Consider the following 21,300-nt stretch of genomic DNA (forward strand, 5'->3'; position numbering starts at 1 on the left):
TCTCAATTAAATACAGAATTGCATATAAAGAAACTGAAGAACAGACAGTTAAAAAAGATTCATAAATTGTTCCTCACCTCTCTGGCAAAGTGACGCCTCTGAAGGCAGAGCCTGAATGCATCCACAAGTGCTTCCCACAATGCTATCACACACCTGATAGGCCTTGCAGGTGTTACTGGGCCAAACATGATCCACCTCACACTTGCACTCATATTCTGTTCCATTCAACCCACACACTGTAAAACAAGGAGATTTATTTATTTGTGCTCAATCTGTGGATTTCTGCCGAAAGTAAACTCATCTTAGTATGTGACATGATGAACAGTTCTGTTCTCACCAGTGTTCATGTCGATATCTGTGATATTTGTGCTGCTGCTCAGAGTCAAAGGCAGGCTGATATTTCTGACAATATTTCGTAAGTTGTCCACCAGGACCAAGTCGAAGAATCTCACATCAATGTCAATCAAGTAGTCAGATAAAAGAACTGGAGGACAACAACAAACAATAAAAGCAGGTAAACAGAAATCTTTTCCAACAAAAACTATATAAAACAACGCATTTATTAAAACACAAGAACATAAAAGTAAGAAAACAGAAAGTAATATTTAAAGGAGAAATAATTGATTTTGCAGAATGATGTCATCGTCTCACCTTGGCAGAACTGTCCATCAGCTGGAAGGCCATTAATACATGTGCATGAACCATTAGTGATGACATCACAGGCATCATATGCATGACACGTGTCATTTGGCCAAACAAACAGACCCTCACATTTACACTGATACCGCATTTCATTCAAAGAACACACTGCAGAGCAGAAGAAGAGTCCAAACATCACATATCTTCATTTATGGAAGTATTCATGATGTATAATTTTAGATAAACAGCATCACAAAGCAGAAACAGAGATCATACCAGTAGTGATGTTGATTTCTGTAATGTTAGTGCTGTCACTGATTGTGTAGGGCAAACTGAAATTCATCAGAAGAGTCCTCAGCTGATCAGTGATCCTACTATCAATGCTGTTGATCTCAATTTCAATCAGATATTCAGTCAGAGGCAAAGACACTGAAGAAAAAGAGAAGTAAATCCACAAATGATCGATATTCCTTTTACATGCATGAAGATCAAGGAGGACAACACAAAATTTAAATGTATTATCTACATACTTACCATTGCATGGGTTACTGTTGCTGACTGGTTGATTTCGGTCTGTTACAGTAAACGCACTCAAGCAGGAACAGTTGAAACTCCCAATTGAGTTGATGCAATGAGAGTTTGGACCACAGACCTCTGATGACTTTAGACATTCATTCACATCTTTTTTTTTATAGGAAGAGTTGGAAAAAAGTGTTGTCAATTTTAGTAACAACTAAGCAAACAAGAAGATTCAGGACATGTAAAGTAGTTTATAGTTTGGCATACTTAAATGGAAAAATAGAGTAGGAATAAAAGTACAAATGCAGTTGTAAGAAACAGCACTTGCTGTAATCATTGTCATTAATTGATTATCAAACCTGTTATTTTCAAAAGACAAGAAACAATGTTAAATACATTTTGTTCAAAAATCAAAACCATTAAAAAAATGCAAAGTTATTTTCCAAATCTACAAAACCACATGAAAGAATTTACCTTCACAGGTGTTGTTGATGCTGACGGAGAAACTTGAGTTTGCTGCAGTGAAACCATCCAAACATGAGCAATTGTAACTTCCTATTTCATTTGTGCAGTTGGAATATGGACCACAGACAGGTGGACTGAACAGACATTCATCAATATCTATTGAGAAAAATAAATTATATACCTAAAACTCATAAAAACGATAACAAGAACTGCAAAAAACACATCAGCACTGGACAATACATTTTATAACATGACAAATAGAATTAATTTTAGCTGAAAATATTTACCATGACAAGAGTTGTTGACGCTCACAGGACTGTCTTTATTAGAGACATTAAATCCATTCCAGCATGAACACATGTAACCCCCAATGCTGTTAGTACAGTCTGAGTATTGACCACACACTGACGCTGCATCTTCACATTCATTGATGTCTGAAAAACAGGAAGATGATACTGCATAAAAACAATGTTTCTGAACTTTCAGGAGTTACTGAATAAACTCATACTGGTCATGTTACTAAAACTACATTCAGTACAGATGAACTACAATGGGATTTCTCACCTTTCTGGCAAAGTGACCCCTCTGAAGGCAGAGCCTGAATGCATCCACAAGTGTTTCCCACAATGCTATCACACACCTGATAGGCCTTGCAGGTGTTACTGGGCCAAACATGATCCACCTCACACTTGCACTCATATTCTGTTCCATTCAACCCACACACTGTAAAACAAGGAGATTTATTTATTTGTGTTCAATCTGTGGATTTCTGCTGAAACTAAACTCATCTTAGTATGTGACATGATGAACAGTTCTGTTCTCACCAGTGTTCATGTCGATATCTGTGATATTTGTGCTGCTGCTCAGAGTCAAAGGCAGGCTGATATTTTTGACAATATTTCGTAAGTTGTCCACCAGGACCAAGTCAAAGAATCTCACATCAATGTCAATCACGAAATCAGACAAAAGAACTAAAAGAACAAACAAAAACAAGCACAAAATCTGTGACAACACTAATAATAAAACACAATAACATCCAAGTAGAAAAAAACTCAAAGTAATTATTAAATGGAGAAACTGATGATTTTGCAGAATGATGTCATCGTCTTACTTTGGCAGAACTGTCCATCAGCTGGAAGGCCATTGATACATGTACATGAACCATTAGTGATGACATCACAGGCATCATATGCATGACACGTGTCATTTGGCCAAACAAACAGACCCTCACATTTACACTGATACCGCGTTTCATTCAAAGAACACACTGGAGAGCAGAAGAAGAGTCCAAACATCACATATCTTCATTAATGGAAGTATTCATGATGTATAATTTTAGATAAACAGCATCACAAAGCAGAAACAGAGATCATACCAGTAGTGATGTTGATTTCTGTAATGTTAGTGCTGTCACTGATTGTGTAGGGCAAACTGAAGTTCATCAGAAGAGTCCTCAGCTGATCAGTGATCCTACTATCAATGCTGTTGATCTCAATTTCAATCAGATATTCAGTCAGAGGCAGAGACACTGTAGAAAAAAAGAAGAAAACCCACAAATGATCAATATTCCTTTACATGCATGATCATCAATGCAAATAACACACAATTATGAACAGACAATGATGTTTGGACCAACATGTTAACGCAACATCTTAAAAAAAAAAAAAATAAATAACCTTCTCTATGTGGTTAAGCAAGTTTTATCATAGCTGACATTGTAAAGAACAGAAACACATACCATTAAATAGAATGACAGAATGTTACATTATGACTGTTACTTTTATAGAATGTTACATTCTCTTAAAATAAAAAACAACTTATAATAATTTAACAGAAACAATGCATTATAACATTGCTACAAGTCAAGAGGACAATGCTCCACATACAGGCTTCTAGTCAAAGGCTAATTTACAGCCTTGGTCACAGAAAATTTTAGTTTCTACATACAGCACTTACCATTGCATGGGTTACTGTTGCTAACTGGTTGATTTCGGTCTGTTACAGTAAACGCACTCAAGCAGGAACAGTTGAAACTCCCAATTGAGTTGAAGCAACGAGAGTTTGGACCACAGACCTCTGGTGACTTTAGACATTCATTCACATCTATATTAAAGGTAAAGATGAAAATAGCATTGTCTACTTTAGTAACAGTTACACAAATTTTAAGATTTGGGTCATGTAAATTAATTTATAGTTTTGCACGTTTTAAGAGGAAAAGAGGAGAATGAAAAAAGTACAAATGCAGTTGTAAGAAACAGCACTTGTAACCATTAATTAATTGATTATTAAAGCTGTTTGTTTTGTAAAAGTAATAAAACATACTGTTAGATACATTTTGTTCAGGAATCAAAGCAATTTTTTTTTTAAATATGCTTAATTAATTTCCAAAACTACATACAAATCCCATGCAAGAATTTACCTTCACATGTGTTGTTGATGCTGATGGTCAAATTTGAGTTTGCTGTAGTGAAACCATCCAAACATGAGCAATTGTAACTTCCTAATTCATTTGTGCAGTTGGAATATGGACCACAGACAGGCGGACTGAACAGACATTCATCTACATCTATTAGAGAAACAAATGAAATATAATTTACTGAAAGCTCACAGAAGTGTTTACTTAAACTACAAAGACACATCAGCACTGGACAATACATGTTATTACAAAAACAATTGAAATCAAGTTCAGCTGATAATATTTACCATGACAAGAGTTGTTGACGCTCACAGCACTGTCTTTATTAGAGACATTAAATCCATTCCAGCATGAACACATGTAACCCCCAATGCTGTTAGTACAGTCTGAGTATTGACCACACACTGACGCTGCATCTTCACATTCATTGATGTCTGAAAAAGAAAAAGCACAAATGCAAAAATCGAAGGACTTAAAAACATCAAGAGTAGGTGTATTTTTAGTGGTTTTGGTTACATTTAATCAATCATATGTAGCCTATACTGAGTAAAATCCATATTAAACATACAACTTCCAGTTGAAAATAAGGAAAATATTTAAAATGTCAATAAGAGCTAAAAACGAATCATGTCTATTGTTATTATTATTACTATTATTATTATTATTATTATTTTGCTATTCTACACATGCATGGTAGTTCATCATTTAGTGTGATGGCTGTTCTGCTGCTGCAATGGCAGGAAGTTGACCTAAACACGTCTTGTGTAGAAAGTTATTGAAAGTATTTTCTGTCCCTCTCACTTGTTTAGCCTGTGCATTTCAGACTCCTAGAAAGTTTTAGTTTTGCCCACCAGAGGGAGACGCTGTAGCTTGGTATTCTGCAAGTTGGTTTGTTTGTTTTGCGGAGTTTTTCTTTCTTCTTTTTTATCTGTGTAAAGCTTTTCTTTTTTTTCTTTTTAAGAATGTTTAATGATGTTTGCCATGAACTAACACTATTCTATAAACCCTTGTTATGGAATGGAATAAAATCCATTTTACCCAACGTTTATAAGAAAATTGAGCCATTGAAAAAAATATCCTCCACATCTGTTAGTGGAAAATTAGTTTCTGGTTGTAAAGTAACACAGTGAGGTACAATAGCTGAAAGATGCTTGTAAAAACAGAACCAGGTCAAAACTATTTTTTATTATTTGAAACTCCATTTCATTTTAAGCTAATTTAGTCCAATTGTCAGAAAATTAAGTACTGTAAATCTGCTTTCCAGTCAGTCAGTCCAGTTTAACACTTATTCGTTTCCCATGAATGACATCGCATATGAAGCTAAAGAGTAATAGACACTAAAGAACAGACGGTTCAAAACTCTTCATGAATTGTTTCTCACCTCTCTGGCAAAGTGACCCCTCTGAAGGCAGAGCCTGAATGCATCCACAAGTGCTTCCCACAATGCTATCACACACCTGATAGGCCATGCAGATGTTACTGGGCCAAACATGATCCACCTCACACTTGCACTCATATTCTGTTCCATTCAACCCACACACTGTAAAACAAGGAGATTTATTTATTTGTGCTCAATCTGTGGATTTCTGCTGAAACTAAACTCATCTTAGTATGTGACATGATGAACAGTTCTGCTCTCACCAGTATTCATGTCGATATCTGTGATATTTGTGCTGCTGTTAAGAGTCAAAGGCAGGCTGATATTTCTGACAATATCTCGTAAGATGTCCACCAGGAACAAGTCAAAGAATCTCACATCAAGGTCAATCAAGTAGTCAGATAAAAGAACTGGAGGACAACAATAAACAACAAAAGCACGTAAACAGAAATCTTTGCCAACAAAAACTATATGAAACAACACTATTATTAAAACACAAGAACATAAAAGTAAGAAAACAGAAAGTAATACTTAAAGGAGAAATAAGTGATGTTGCAGAATGATGTCATCGTCTCACCTTGGCAGAACTGTCCATCAGCTGGAAGGCCATTGATACATGTGCATGAACCATTAGTGATGACATCACAGGCATCATATGCATGACACGTGTCATTTGGCCAAACAAACAGACCCTCACATTTACACTGATACCGCGTTTCATTCAAAGAACATACTGGAGAGCAGAAGAAGAGTCCAAACATCACATATCTTCATTTACGGAAATATTCTTGATGTATAATTTTAGATAAACAGCATCACAAAGCAGAAACAGAGATCATACCAGTAGTGATGTTGATTTCTGTAATGTTAGTGCTGTCACTGATTGTGTAGGGCAAACTGAAGTTCATCAGAAGAGTCCTCAGCTGATCAGTGATCCTACTATCAATGCTGTTGATCTCAATTTCAATCAGATATTCAGTCAGTGGTAGAGACACTGTAGAAACATAGAAAATAAAAAACATCTTGAAATTATGACTGCTTTAAAAAATAACTAATTCAAAACCTTTATTAATTTTAATATGTATTAAGCATAATAATAGATTGAATAAACATTTTTAGCTAGGATTACTTAAAAAAATAAACAACAACAACTACAAAAACAACAAAAACACCACAAATAATAACTAAACAATGATAAAAACATTTTGATATACTTACCATTGCATGGGTTACTGTTGCTGACTGGTTGATTTCTGTCTGTTACAGTAAACGCACTCAAGCAGGAACAGTTGAAACTCCCAAATGAGTTGATGCAATGAGAGTTTGGACCACAGACCTCTGATGACTTTAGACATTCATTCACATCTTTTTTTATAGGAAGAGTTGGAAAAAAGTGTTGTCAATTTTAGTAACAACTAAGCAAACATGAAGATTTAGGACATGTAAATTAGTTTATAGTTTGGCACACTTAAATAGAAAAAAATAGAGTAGGAATAAAAGTACACATGCAGATGTAAGAAACAGCACTTGCTGTAATCATTGTCATTAATTGATTATCAAACCTGTTATCTTCAAAGGACAATAAACAATGTTAAATACATTTTGTTCAAAAATCAAAACCATTAAAAAAATGCAAAGTTATTTTCCAAATCTACAAAACCACATGAAAGAATTTACCTTCACAGGTGTTGTTGATGCTGATGGTGAAACTTGAGTTTGCTGAAGTGAAACCATCCAAACATGAGCAATTGTAACTTCCTATTTCATTTGTGCAGTTGGAATATGGACCACAGACAGATGAACTGAACAGACATTCATCAATATCTATTGAGAAAAATAAATTATATACCTAAAACTCATAGAAACCATAACAAAAACTGCAAAAACACATCAGCACTGGACAAAACATTTTATAACATGACAAAAAGAATCGATTTTAGCTGAAAATATTCACCATGACAAGAGTTGTTGACGCTCACAGGACTGTCTTTATTAGAGACATTAAATCCATTCCAGCATGAACACATGTAACCCCCAATGCTGTTAGTACAGTCTGAGTATTGACCACACACTGACGCTGCATCTTCACATTCATTGATGTCTGAAAAACAGGAAGATGATACTGCATAAAAACAGTGTTTCTGAACTATCAGGAGTTACTGAATAAACTCATACTGGTCATGTTACTAAAACTACATTCAGTACAGATGAAATCTAATGGGATTTCTCACCTCTCTGGCAAAGTGACCCCTCTGAAGGGAGAGCCTGAATGCATCCACAAGTGTTTCCCACAATGCTATCACACACCTGATAGGCCTTGCAGGTGTTACTGGGCCAAACATGATCCACCTCACACTTGCACTCATATTCTGTTCCATTCAACCCACACACTGTAAAACAAGGAGATTTATTTATTTGTGTTCAATCTGTGGATTTCTGCTGAAACTAAACTCATCTTAGTATGTGACATGATGAACAGTTCTGTTCTCACCAGTGTTCATGTCGATATCTGTGATATTTGTGCTGCTGCTCAGAGTCAAAGGCAGGCTGATATTTCTGACAATATTTCGTAAGTTGTCAACCAGGAACAAGTCAAAGAATCTTACATCAATGTCAATCAAGTAGTCAGATAAAAGAACTGGAGAAAAAAAAACAATAAAAGCAGGTAAACAGAGATCTTTGCCAACAAAAACTATATAAAAAAACGCTATTATTAAAACACAATAACATAAAAGTAAGAAAACAGAAAGAAATACTTAAAGGAGAAATAAGTGATGTTGCAGAATGATGTCATCGTCTCACCTTGGCAGAACTGTCCATCAGCTGGAAGGCCATTGATACATGTGCATGAACCATTAGTGATGACATCACAGGCATCATATGCATGACACGTGTCATTTGGCCAAACAAACAGACCCTCACATTTACACTGATACCGAGTTTCATTCAAAGAACACACTGGAGAGCAGAAGAAGAGTCCAAACATCATATATCTTCATTAATGGAAGTATTCATGATGTATAATTTTAGATAAACAGCATCACAAAGCAGAAACAGAGATCATACCAGTAGTGATGTTGATTTCTGTAATGTTAGTGCTGTCACTGATTGTGTAGGGCAAACTGAAGTTCATCAGAAGAGTCCTCAGCTGATCAGTGATCCTACTATCAATGCTGTTGATCTCAATTTCAATCAGATATTCAGTCAGAGGCAGAGACACTGTAGAAAAATAGAAGAAAACCCACAAATGATCAATATTCCTTTACATGCATGATCATCAATGCAAATAACACACAATTATGAACAGACAATGATGTTTGGACCAACATGTTAACGCAACATCTTAAAAAAATAAAAATAAATAACCTTCTCTATGTATTTAAGCAAGTTTTATCATAGCTGACATTGTAAAGAACAGAAACACATACCATTAAATAGAATGACAGAATGTTACATTATGACTGTTACTTTTATAGAATGTTACATTCTCTTAAAATAAAAAACAACTTATAATAATTTAACAGAAACAATGCATTATAACATTGCTACAAGTTCAAGAGGACAATGCTCCACATACAGGCTTCTAGCCAAAGGCTAATTTACAGCCTTGGTCACAGAAAATTGTAGTTTCTACATACAGCACTTACCATTGCATGGGTTACTGTTGCTGACTGGTTGATTTCGGTCTGTTACAGTAAACGCACTCAAGCAGGAACAGTTGAAACTCCCAATTGAGTTGTTGCAACGAGAGTTTGGACCACAGACCTCTGGTGACTTTAGACATTCATTCACATCTATATTAAAGGTAAAGATGAAAATAGCATTGTCTACTTAAGTAACAGTTACACAAATTTTAAGATTTGGGTCATGTAAATTAATTTATAGTTTTGCAAGTTTTAAATGGAAAAGAGGAGAATGAAAAAAGTACAAATGCAGTTGTAAGAAACAGCACTTGTAACCATTAATTAATTGATTATTAAAGCTGTTTGTTTTGTAAAAGTAATAAAACATACTGTTAGATACATTTTGTTCAGGAATCAAAGCTATTTTTTTTTTAAATATGCTTAATTAATTTCCAAAACTACATACAAATCCCATGCAATAATTTACCTTCACATGTGTTGTTGATGCTGATGGACAAATTTGAGTTTGCTGTAGTGAAACCATCCAAACATGAGCAATTGTAACTTCCTATTTCATTTGTGCAGTTGGAATATGGACCACAGACAGGCGGACTGAACAGACATTCATCTACATCTATTAGAGAAACAAATGAAATATAATTTACTGAAAGCCCACAGAAGTGTTTACTCAAACTACAAAGACACATCAGCACTGGACAATACATGTTATTACAAAAACAATTGAAATCAAGTTCAGCTGATAATATTTACCATGACAAGAGTTGTTGATGCTCACAGGACTGTCTTTATTAGAGACATTAAATCCATTCCAGCATGAACACATGTAACCACCAATGCTGTTAGTACAGTCTGAGTATTGACCACACACTGACGCTGCATCTTCACATTCATTGATGTCTGAAAAAGAAAAGCACAAATGCAAAAATCGAAGGATTTAAAAACATCAAGAGTAGGTGTATTTTTAGTGGTTTTTGGTTACATTTAATCAATCATATGTAGCCTATACTGAGTAAAATCCATATTAAACATACAACTTCCAGTTGAAAATAAGGAAAATATTTAAAATGTCAATAAGAGCTAAAAACGAATCATGTCTATTGTTATTATTATTACTATTATTATTATTATTATTTTGCTATTCTACACATGCATGGTAGTTCATCATTTAGTGTGATGGCTGTTCTGCTGCTGCAATGGCAGGAAGTTCACTTAAACACGTCTTGTGTAGAAAGTTATTGAAAGTATTTTCTGTCCCTCTCACTTGTTTAGCCTGTGCATTTCAGACTCCTAGAAAGTTTTAGTTTTGCCCACCAGAGGGAGACGCTGTAGCTTGGTATTCTGCAAGTTGGTTTGTTTGTTTTGCGGAGTTTTTCTTTCTTCTTTTTTATCTGTGTAAAGCTTTTCTTTTTTTTTCTTTTTAAGAATGTTTAATGATGTTTGCCATGAACTAACACTATTCTATAAACCCTTGTTATGGAATGGAATAAAATCCATTTTACCCAACGTTTATAAGAAATTTGAGCCATTGAAAAAAATATCCTCCACATCTGTTAGTGGAAAATTAGTTTCTGGTTGTGAAGTAACACAGTGAGGTACAATAGCTGAAAGATGCTTGTAAAAACAGAACCAGGTCAAAACTATTTTTTATTATTTGAAACTCCATTTCATTTTAAGCTAATTTAGTCCAATTGTCAGAAAATTAAGTACTGTAAATCTGCTTTCCAGTCAGTCAGTCCAGTTTAACACTTATTCGTTTCCCATGAATGACATCGCATATGAAGCTAAAGAGTAATAGACACTAAAGAACAGACGGTTCAAAACTCTTCATGAATTGTTTCTCACCTCTCTGGCAAAGTGACCCCTCTGAAGGCAGAGCCTGAATGCATCCACAAGTGCTTCCCACAATGCTATCACACACCTGATAGGCCATGCAGATGTTACTGGGCCAAACATGATCCACCTCACACTTGCACTCATATTCTGTTCCATTCAACCCACACACTGTAAAACAAGGAGATTTATTTATTTGTGTTCAATCTGTGGATTTCTGCTGAAACTAAACTCATCTTAGTATGTGACATGATGAACAGTTCTGCTCTCACCAGTGTTCATGTCGATATCTGTGATATTTGTGCTGCTGTTAAGAGTCAAAGGCAGGCTGATATTTCTGACAATATCTCGTAAGATGTCCACCAGGAACAAGTCAAAGAATCTCACATCAATGTCAATCAAGTAGTCAGATAAAAGAACTGGAGGACAACAATAAACAACAAAAGCACGTAAACAGAAATCTTTGCCAACAAAAACTATATGAAACAACACTATTATTAAAACACAAGAACATAAAAGTAAGAAAACAGAAAGTAATACTTAAAGGAGAAATAAGTGATGTTGCAGAATGGTGTCATCGTCTCACCTTGGCAGAACTGTCCATCAGCTGGAAGGCCATTGATACATGTGCATGAACCATTAGTGATGACATCACAGGCATCATATGCATGACACGTGTCATTTGGCCAAACAAACAGACCCTCACATTTACACTGATACCGCGTTTCATTCAAAGAACATACTGGAGAGCAGAAGAAGAGTCCAAACATCACATATCTTCATTTACGGAAATATTCTTGATGTATAATTTTAGATAAACAGCATCACAAAGCAGAAACAGAGATCATACCAGTAGTGATGTTGATTTCTGTAATGTTAGTGCTGTCACTGATTGTGTAGGGCAAACTGAAGTTCATCAGAAGAGTCCTCAGCTGATCAGTGATCCTACTATCAATGCTGTTGATCTCAATTTCAATCAGATATTCAGTCAGTGGTAGAGACACTGTAGAAACATAGAAAATAAAAAACATCTTGAAATTATGACTGCTTTAAAAAATAACTAATTCAAAACCTTTATTAATTTTAATATGTATTATTAAGCATAATAATAGATTGAATAAACATTTTTAGCTAGGATTACTTAAAAAAATAAACAACAACAACAACAACAAAAACAACAAAAACACCACAAATAATAACTAAACAATGATAAAAACATTTTGATATACTTACCATTGCATGGGTTACTGTTGCTGACTGGTTGATTTCGGTCTGTTACAGTAAACGCACTCAAGCAGGAACAGTTGAAACTCCCAAATGAGTTGATGCAATGAGAGTTTGGACCACAGACCTCTGATGACTTTAGACATTCATTCACATCTTTTTTTATAGGAAGAGTTGGAAAAAAGTGTTGTCAATTTTAGTAACAACTAAGCAAACATGAAGATTTAGGACATGTAAATTAGTTTATAGTTTGGCACACTTAAATAGAAAAAAATAGAGTAGGAATAAAAGTACACATGCAGATGTAAGAAACAGCACTTGCTGTAATCATTGTCATTAATTGATTATCAAACCTGTTATCTTCAAAGGACAATAAACAATGTTAAATACATTTTGTTCAAAAATCAAAACCATTAAAAAAATGCAAAGTTATTTTCCAAATCTACAAAACCACATGAAAGAATTTACCTTCACAGGTGTTGTTGATGCTGATGGTGAAACTTGAGTTTGCTGAAGTGAAACCATCCAAACATGAGCAATTGTAACTTCCTATTTCATTTGTGCAGTTGGAATATGGACCACAGACAGGTGGACTGAACAGACATTCATCAATATCTATTGAGAAAAATAAATTATATACCTAAAACTCATAGAAACCATAACAAAAACTGCAAAAACACATCAGCACTGGACAAAACATTTTATAACATGACAAAAAGAATCGATTTTAGCTGAAAATATTCACCATGACAAGAGTTGTTGACGCTCACAGGACTGTCTTTATTAGAGACATTAAATCCATTCCAGCAGGAACACATGTAACCCCCAATGCTGTTAGTACAGTCTGAGTATTGACCACACACTGACGCTGCATCTTCACATTCATTGATGTCTGAAAAACAGGAAGATGATACTGCATAAAACAGTGTTTCTGAATTATTAGGAGTTACTGAATAAACTCATACTGGTCATGTTATTAAAACTACATTCAGTACAGATGAACTATAATGGGATTTCTCACCTCTCTGGCAAAGTGACCCCTCTGAAGGGAGAGCCTGAATGCATCCACAAGTGCTTCCCACAATGCTATCACACACCTGATAGGCCATGCAGGTGTTACTGGGCCAAACATGATCCACCTCACACTTGCACTCATATTCTGTTCCATTCAACCCACACACTGTAAAACAAGGAGATTTATTTATTTGTGTTCAATCTGTGGATTTCTGCTGAAACTAAACTCATCTTAGTATGTGACATGATGAACAGTTCTGTTCTCACCAGTGTTCATGTCGATATCTGTGATATTTGTGCTGCTGTTAAGAGTCAAAGGCAGGCTGATATTTCTGACAATATTTCGTAAGTTGTCCACCAGGAACAAGTCAAAGAATCTTACATCAATGTCAATCAAGTAGTCAGATAAAAGAACTGGAGAAAAAAAAAACAATAAAAGCAGGTAAACAGAGATCTTTGCCAACAAAAACTATATAAAAAAAACGCTATTATTAAAACACAATAACATAAAAGTAAGAAAACAGAAAGAAATACTTAAAGGAGAAATAAGTGATGTTGCAGAATGATGTCATCGTCTCACCTTGGCAGAACTGTCCATCAGCTGGAAGGCCATTGATACATGTGCATGAACCATTAATGATGACATCACAGGCATCATATGCATGACACGTGTCATTTGGCCAAACAAACAGACCCTCACATTTACACTGATACCGAGTTTCATTCAAAGAACACACTGGAGAGCAGAAGAAGAGTCCAAACATTACATATCTTCATTAATGGAAGTATTCATGATGTATAATTTTAGATAAACAGCATCACAAAGCAGAAACAGAGATCATACCAGTAGTGATGTTGATTTCTGTAATGTTAGTGCTGTCACTAATTGTGTAGGGCAAACTGAAGTTCATCAGAAGAGTCCTCAGCTGATCAGTGATCCTACTATCAATGCTGTTGATCTCAATTTCAATCAGATATTCAGTCAGAGGCAGAGACACTGCAGAAATAAAGAAGAAAACTCACAAATGATCAATATTCCTTTTACATGTATGATCATAAAGGCATATAACACACAATTATGAACAGACAATGATGTTTGGACCAACATGTTAACGCAACATCTTAAAAAAAAATAATAAATAACCTTCTCTATGTATTTAAGCAAGTTTTATCATAGCTGACATTGTAAAGAACAGAAACACATACCATTAAATAGAATGACAGAATGTTACATTATGACTGTTACTTTTATAGAATGTTACATTCTCTTAAAATAAAAAACAACTTATAATAATTTAACAGAAACAATGCATTATAACATTGCTACAAGTTCAAGAGGACAATGCTCCACATACAGGCTTCTAGCCAAAGGCTAATTTACAGCCTTGGTCACAGAAAATTGTAGTTTCTACATACAGCACTTACCATTGCATGGGTTACTGTTGCTGACTGGTTGATTTCGGTCTGTTACAGTAAACGCACTCAAGCAGGAACAGTTGAAACTCCCAATTGAGTTGTTGCAACGAGAGTTTGGACCACAGACCTCTGGTGACTTTAGACATTCATTCACATCTATATTAAAGGTAAAGATGAAAATAGCATTGTCTACTTTAGTAACAGTTACACAAATTTTAAGATTTGGGTCATGTAAATTAATTTATAGTTTTGCACGTTTTAAATGGAAAAGAGGAGAATGAAAAAAGTACAAATGCAGTTGTAAGAAACAGCACTTGTAACCATTAATTAATTGATTATTAAAGCTGTTTGTTTTGTAAAAGTAATAAAACATACTGTTAGATACATTTTGTTCAGGAATCAAAGCTATTTTTTTTTTAAATATGCTTAATTAATTTCCAAAACTACATACAAATCCCATGCAAGAATTTACCTTCACATGTGTTGTTGATGCTGATGGACAAATTTGAGTTTGCTGTAGTGAAACCATCCAAACATGAGCAATTGTAACTTCCTATTTCATTTGTGCAGTTGGAATATGGACCACAGACAGGCGGACTGAACAGACATTCATCTACATCTATTAGAGAAACAAATGAAATATAATTTACTGAAAGCTCACAGAAGAGTTTACTCAAACTACAAAGACACATCAGCACTGGACAATACATGTTATTACAAAAACAATTGAAATCAAGTTCAGCTGATAATATTTACCATGACAAGAGTTGTTGATGCTCACAGGACTGTCTTTATTAGAGACATTAAATCCATTCCAGCATGAACACATGTAACTCCCAATGCTGTTAGTACAGTCTGAGTATTGACCACACACTGACGCTGCATCTTCACATTCATTGATGTCTGAAAAAGAAAAAGCATAAATGCAAAAATCGAAGGATTTAAAAACATCAAGAGTAGGTGTATTTTTAGTGGTTTTGGTTACATTTAATCAATCATATGTAGCCTATACTGAGTAAAATCCATATTAAACATACAACTTCCAGTTGAAAATAAGGAAAATATTTAAAATGTCAATAAGAGCTAAAAACGAATCATGTCTATTGTTATTATTATTACTATTATTATTATTATTTTGCTATTCTACACATGCATGGTAGTTCATCATTTAGTGTGATGGCTGTTCTGCTGCTGCAATGGCAGGAAGTTCACTTAAACACGTCTTGTGTAGAAAGTTATTGAAAGTATTTTCTGTCCCTCTCACTTGTTTAGCCTGTGCATTTCAGACTCCTAGAAAGTTTTAGTTTTGCCCACCAGAGGGAGACGCTGTAGCTTGGTATTCTGCAAGTTGGTTTCTTTGTTTTGCGGAGTTTTTCTTTCTTCTTTTTTATCTGTGTAAAGCTTTTCTTTTTTTTCTTTTTAAGAATGTTTAATGATTTTTGCCATGAACTAACACTATTCTATAAACCCTTGTTATGGAATGGAATAAAATCCATTTTACCCAACGTTTATAAGAAAATTGAGGCATTGAAAAAATATCCTGCACATCTGTTAGTAGAAAATTAGTTTCTGGTTGTGAAGTAACACAGTGAGGTACAATAGCTGAAAGATGCTTGTAAAAACAGAACCAGGTCAAAACTATTTTTCATTATTTGAAACTCCATTTCATTTTAAGCTAATTTAGTCCTATTGTCAGAAAATTAAGTACTGTAAATCTGCTTTCCAGTCAGTCAGTCCAGTTTAACACTTATTCGTTTCCCATGAATGACATCGCATATGAAGCTAAAGAGTAATAGACACTAAAGAACAGACGGTTCAAAACTCTTCATGAATTGTTTCTCACCTCTCTGGCAAAGTGACCCCTCTGAAGGCAGAGCCTGAATGCATCCACAAGTGTTTCCCACAATGCTATCACACACCTGATAGGCCATGCAGATGTTACTGGGCCAAACATGATCCACCTCACACTTGCACTCATATTCTGTTCCATTCAACCCACACACTGTAAAACAAGGAGATTTATTTATTTGTGCTCAATCTGTGGATTTCTGCTGAAACTAAACTCATCTTAGTATGTGACATGATGAACAGTTCTGTTCTCACCAGTGTTCATGTCGATATCTGTGATATTTGTGCTGCTGCTCAGAGTCAAAGGCAGGCTGATATTTCTGACAATATTTCGTAAGTTGTCCACCAGGAACAAGTCAAAGAATCTCACATCAATGTCAATCAAGTAGTCAGATAAAAGAACTGGAGAAAAACAAAAAAACAAAAAAAGCAGGTAAACAGAAATCTTTGCCAACAACAACTATATGAAACAACGCTATTATTAAAACACAATAACATAAAAGTAAGAAAACAGAAAGTAATACTTAAAGGAGAAATAAGTGATGTTGCAGAATGGTGTCATCGTCTCACCTTGGCAGAACTGTCCATCAGCTGGAAGGCCATTGATACATGTGCATGAACCATTAGTGATGACATCACAGGCATCATATGCATGACACGTGTCATTTGGCCAAACAAACAGACCCTCACATTTACACTGATACCGCGTTTCATTCAAAGAACACACTGGAGAGCAGAAGAAGAGTCCAAACATCACATATCTTCATTTATGGAAGTATTCATGATGTATAATTTTAGATAAACAGCATCACAAAGCAGAAACAGAGATCATACCAGTAGTGATGTTGATTTCTGTAATGTTAGTGCTGTCACTGATTGTGTAGGGCAAACTGAAGTTCATAAGAATAGTCCTCAGCTGATCAGTGATCCTACTATCAATGCTGTTGATCTCAATTTCAATCAGATATTCAGTCAGAGGCAAAGACACTGCAGAAATAAAGAAGAAAACTCACAAATGATCAATATTCCATTTACATGTATGATCATAAAGGCATATAACACACAATTATGAACAGACAATGATGTTTGGACCAACATGTTAACGCAACATCTTAAAAAAAAATAATAATAACCTTCTCTATGTATTTAAGCAAGTTTTATCATAGCTGACATTGTAAAGAACAGAAACACATACCATTAAATAGAATGACAGAATGTTACATTATGACTGTTACTTTTATAGAATGTTACATTCTCTTAAAATAAAAAACAACTTATAATAATTTAACAGAAACAATGCATTATAACATTGCTACAAGTTCAAGAGGACAATGCTCCACATACAGGCTTCTAGCCAAAGGCTAATTTACAGCCTTGGTCACAGAAAATTGTAGTTTCTACATACAGCACTTACCATTGCATGGGTTACTGTTGCTGACTGGTTGATTTCGGTCTGTTGCAGTAAACGTACTCAAGCAGGAACAGTTGAAACTCCCAATTGAGTTGTTGCAACGAGAGTTTGGACCACAGACCTCTGGTGACTTTAGACATTCATTCACATCTATATTAAAGGTAAAGATGAAAATAGCATTGTCTACTTTAGTAACAGTTACACAAATTTTAAGATTTGGGTCATGTAAATTAATTTATAGTTTTGCACGTTTTAAATGAAAAAGAGGAGAATGAAAAAGTACAAATGCAGTTGTAAGAAACAGCACTTGTAACCATTAATTAATTGATTATTAAAGCTGTTTGTTTTGTAAAAGTACTAAAACATACTGTTAGATACATTTTGTTCAGGAATCAAAGCATTTTTTTTAAATATGCTAAATTAATTTCCAAAACTACATACAAATCCCATGCAAGAATTTACCTTCACATGTGTTGTTGATGCTGATGGTGAAATTGGAGTTTGCTGTAGTGAAACCATCCAAACATGAGCAATTGTAACTTCCTATTTCATTTGTGCAGTTGGAATATGGACCACAGACAGGCAGACTGAACAGACATTCATCTACATCTATTAGAGAAACAAATGAAATATAATTTACTGAAAGCTCACAGAAGTGTTTACTTAAACTACAAAGACACATCAGCACTGGACAATACATGTTATTACAAAAACAATTAAAATCAAGTTCAGCTGATAATATTTACCATGACAAGAGTTGTTGACGCTCACAGGACTGTCTTTATTAGAGACATTAAATCCATTCCAGCATGAACACATGTAACCCCCAATGCTGTTAGTACAGTCTGAGTATTGACCACACACTGACGCTGCATCTTCACATTCATTGATGTCTGAAAAACAGGAAGATGATACTGCATAAAACAGTGTTTTTGAATTATTAGGAGTTACTGAATAAACTCATACTGGTCATGTTACTAAAACTACATTCAGTACAGATGAAATCTAATGGGATTTCTCACCTCTCTGGCAAAGTGACCCCTCTGAAGGGAGAGCCTGAATGCATCCACAAGTGCTTCCCACAATGCTATCACACACCTGATAGGCCTTGCAGGTGTTACTGGGCCAAACATGATCCACCTCACACTTGCACTCATATTCTGTTCCATTTAACCCACACACTGTAAAACACGGAGATTTATTTATTTGTGCTCAATCTGTGGATTTCAGCTGAAACTAAACTCATCTTAGTATGTGACATGATGAACAGTTCTGTTCTCACCAGTGTTCATGTCGATATCTGTGATATTTGTGTTGCTGCTCAGAGTCAAAGGCAGGCTGATATTTCTTACAATATTTCGTAAGTTGTCCACCAGGACCAAGTCAAAGAATCTCACATCAATGTCAATCAAGTAGTCAGATAAAAGAACTGGAGGAAAAAAACAAACAACACAAGCAGGTAAACAGAAATCTTTCCCAACAAAAACTATATAAAACAACTGTTTTATATTATATGCTATTATTAAAACACAAAACCTTAAAAATAAGAAAACAGAAAGTAATACTTAAAGGAGAAATAAGTGATGTTGCAGAATGATGTCATCCTCTCACCTTGGCAGAACTGTCCATCAGCTGGAAGGCCATTGATACATGTGCATGAACCATTAGTGATGACATCACAGGCATCATATGCATGACACGTGTCATTTGGCCAAACAAACAGACCCTCACATTTACACTGATACCGCGTTTCATTCAAAGAACACACTGGAGAGCAGAAGAAGAGTCCAAACATCACATATCTTCATTTATAGAAGTATTCATGATGTATAATTTTAGATAAACAGCATCACAAAGCAGAAACAGAGATCATACCAGTAGTGATGTTGATTTCTGTAATGTTAGTGCTGTCACTGATTGTGTAGGGCAAACTGAAGTTCATCAGAAGAGTCCTCAGCTGATCAGTGATCCTACTATCAATGCTGTTGATCTCAATTTCAATCAGATATTCAGTCAGAGGAAGAGACACTGAAGAAAAAGAGAAGAAAATCCACAAATGATCAGTAATCATTTTATATGCATAATAATCAAAGTGAACAACACAAAATTATGAATAGATAATGATGTTTGGACAACCAGGATTTATCACAATTATTTAAAAAACACATTTATGCATTTAAGAACCTTGTATCGTAGTTGAAAATGTAAAGAGTAGAAATACACACAATACCATATAATAGAATGAATTGTTATTTTGTTTCACATTCTCTTAACATATAAATCAAATTTATAATAATTTATCCGTGACAATGCAGTATACCATTGTGACAAGTTCAAGCAGACAATGCTAGCAAAGGCTAATTTTAAGCCTCAGTAACACTGAGATGCATTATCTACATACTTACCATTGCATGGGTTACTGTTGCTGACTGGTTGATTTCGGTCTGTTACAGTAAACGCACTCAAGCAGGAACAGTTGAAACTCCCAATTGAGTTGATGCAATGAGAGTTTGGACCACAGACCTCTGATGACTTTAGACATTCATTCACATCTTTATTAAGGGAAGAGATGAAAAAATTATTATCAATTTTAGTAACAATTATGCAGATATTAGGATTTGAGCCATGTAAATTAATTTATAAAAAAAAATAAAGAATAAATAATAGCACAAATGCAGTTGTAGGAAACAACACTTGTTGTAATCATCAATTGATTAATTGATTATTAAAGCTGTTCATTTTAACAGGTAATAAATATTCAGTTGAATACATTTGATTAAAGTATCAAAACTATTTTAAAAATATGCAAAGTTATTTTCCAAATCTACAAAATCACATGCAGGAACCTACCTTCACATGTGTTGTTGATGCTGATGGTGAAATTTGAGTTTTCTGCAGTGAAACCATCCAAACATGAGCAATTGTAACTTCCTATTTCATTTGTGCAGTTGGAATATGGACCACAGACCGGTGGACTGAACAGACATTCATCTACATCTATTAGACAAACAAATGAAAAATTATATACCTAAACCTCACAAAAGTGTTTGCAAAAACTGCAAAGACAGAGCAGCACAGGACAATAAATTTTTCATTCATTCATTTTCTTGTCGGCTTAGTCCCTTTATTAATCTGGGGTCGCCACAGCAGAATGAACCGCCAACTTATCCAGCAAGTTTTTACGCAGCAAATGCTATTCCAGCCGCAACCCATCTCAGGGAAACACACACACACACACATTCACACACACACACACATTCACACACACACTCACACTACGGACAATTTAGCCTACCCAATTCACCTGTACCGCATGTCTTTGGACTGTGGGGGAAACCGGAGCACCCGGAGGAAACCCACACGAAGGCAGGGAGAACATGCAAACTCCACACAGAAACGCCAACTGAGCCGAGGTTCGAACCAGCGACCTTCTTGCTGTGAGGCGACAGCACTACCTACTGCGCCACTGCCTCGCCCCACAATACATTTTATAACA

At 35.0% G+C, this 21,300-nt stretch overlaps 1 protein-coding gene across 1 annotated transcript in view; it reads right to left on the minus strand.

The window, feature by feature from the left end:
* Positions 1-21,300, minus strand: part of adgrf6 (adhesion G protein-coupled receptor F6) — a 143,803-nt gene that overhangs the window by 112,376 nt on the left and 10,127 nt on the right. The window contains exons 22-76 of the mRNA XM_073933529.1: positions 20,655-20,801; positions 20,210-20,356; positions 19,680-19,832; positions 19,416-19,571; positions 19,087-19,233; positions 18,827-18,985; positions 18,551-18,697; positions 18,267-18,413; positions 17,808-17,954; positions 17,228-17,380; positions 16,964-17,119; positions 16,649-16,795; positions 16,389-16,547; positions 15,302-15,448; positions 15,018-15,164; positions 14,555-14,701; positions 13,974-14,126; positions 13,710-13,865; positions 13,397-13,543; positions 13,137-13,295; positions 12,861-13,007; positions 12,584-12,730; positions 12,125-12,271; positions 11,742-11,894; positions 11,478-11,633; positions 11,164-11,310; positions 10,904-11,062; positions 9,812-9,958; positions 9,528-9,674; positions 9,065-9,211; positions 8,484-8,636; positions 8,220-8,375; positions 7,909-8,055; positions 7,649-7,807; positions 7,372-7,518; positions 7,095-7,241; positions 6,636-6,782; positions 6,259-6,411; positions 5,995-6,150; positions 5,681-5,827; positions 5,421-5,579; positions 4,327-4,473; positions 4,043-4,189; positions 3,580-3,726; positions 2,999-3,151; positions 2,735-2,890; positions 2,448-2,594; positions 2,188-2,346; positions 1,911-2,057; positions 1,633-1,779; positions 1,174-1,320; positions 916-1,068; positions 652-807; positions 338-484; positions 78-236 (exon numbers count right to left, since the gene is read on the minus strand). Of these exons, the coding sequence (XP_073789630.1) occupies positions 78-236; positions 338-484; positions 652-807; positions 916-1,068; positions 1,174-1,320; positions 1,633-1,779; positions 1,911-2,057; positions 2,188-2,346; positions 2,448-2,594; positions 2,735-2,890; positions 2,999-3,151; positions 3,580-3,726; positions 4,043-4,189; positions 4,327-4,473; positions 5,421-5,579; positions 5,681-5,827; positions 5,995-6,150; positions 6,259-6,411; positions 6,636-6,782; positions 7,095-7,241; positions 7,372-7,518; positions 7,649-7,807; positions 7,909-8,055; positions 8,220-8,375; positions 8,484-8,636; positions 9,065-9,211; positions 9,528-9,674; positions 9,812-9,958; positions 10,904-11,062; positions 11,164-11,310; positions 11,478-11,633; positions 11,742-11,894; positions 12,125-12,271; positions 12,584-12,730; positions 12,861-13,007; positions 13,137-13,295; positions 13,397-13,543; positions 13,710-13,865; positions 13,974-14,126; positions 14,555-14,701; positions 15,018-15,164; positions 15,302-15,448; positions 16,389-16,547; positions 16,649-16,795; positions 16,964-17,119; positions 17,228-17,380; positions 17,808-17,954; positions 18,267-18,413; positions 18,551-18,697; positions 18,827-18,985; positions 19,087-19,233; positions 19,416-19,571; positions 19,680-19,832; positions 20,210-20,356; positions 20,655-20,801 (8,301 nt within the window). The remainder of the gene's footprint in view (positions 1-77; positions 237-337; positions 485-651; positions 808-915; positions 1,069-1,173; positions 1,321-1,632; positions 1,780-1,910; positions 2,058-2,187; positions 2,347-2,447; positions 2,595-2,734; positions 2,891-2,998; positions 3,152-3,579; positions 3,727-4,042; positions 4,190-4,326; positions 4,474-5,420; positions 5,580-5,680; positions 5,828-5,994; positions 6,151-6,258; positions 6,412-6,635; positions 6,783-7,094; positions 7,242-7,371; positions 7,519-7,648; positions 7,808-7,908; positions 8,056-8,219; positions 8,376-8,483; positions 8,637-9,064; positions 9,212-9,527; positions 9,675-9,811; positions 9,959-10,903; positions 11,063-11,163; positions 11,311-11,477; positions 11,634-11,741; positions 11,895-12,124; positions 12,272-12,583; positions 12,731-12,860; positions 13,008-13,136; positions 13,296-13,396; positions 13,544-13,709; positions 13,866-13,973; positions 14,127-14,554; positions 14,702-15,017; positions 15,165-15,301; positions 15,449-16,388; positions 16,548-16,648; positions 16,796-16,963; positions 17,120-17,227; positions 17,381-17,807; positions 17,955-18,266; positions 18,414-18,550; positions 18,698-18,826; positions 18,986-19,086; positions 19,234-19,415; positions 19,572-19,679; positions 19,833-20,209; positions 20,357-20,654; positions 20,802-21,300) is intronic.

Source organism: Danio rerio, chromosome 20, assembly GCF_049306965.1.
Source record: "Danio rerio strain Tuebingen ecotype United States chromosome 20, GRCz12tu, whole genome shotgun sequence".
Taxonomy (NCBI): domain Eukaryota; kingdom Metazoa; phylum Chordata; class Actinopteri; order Cypriniformes; family Danionidae; genus Danio; species Danio rerio.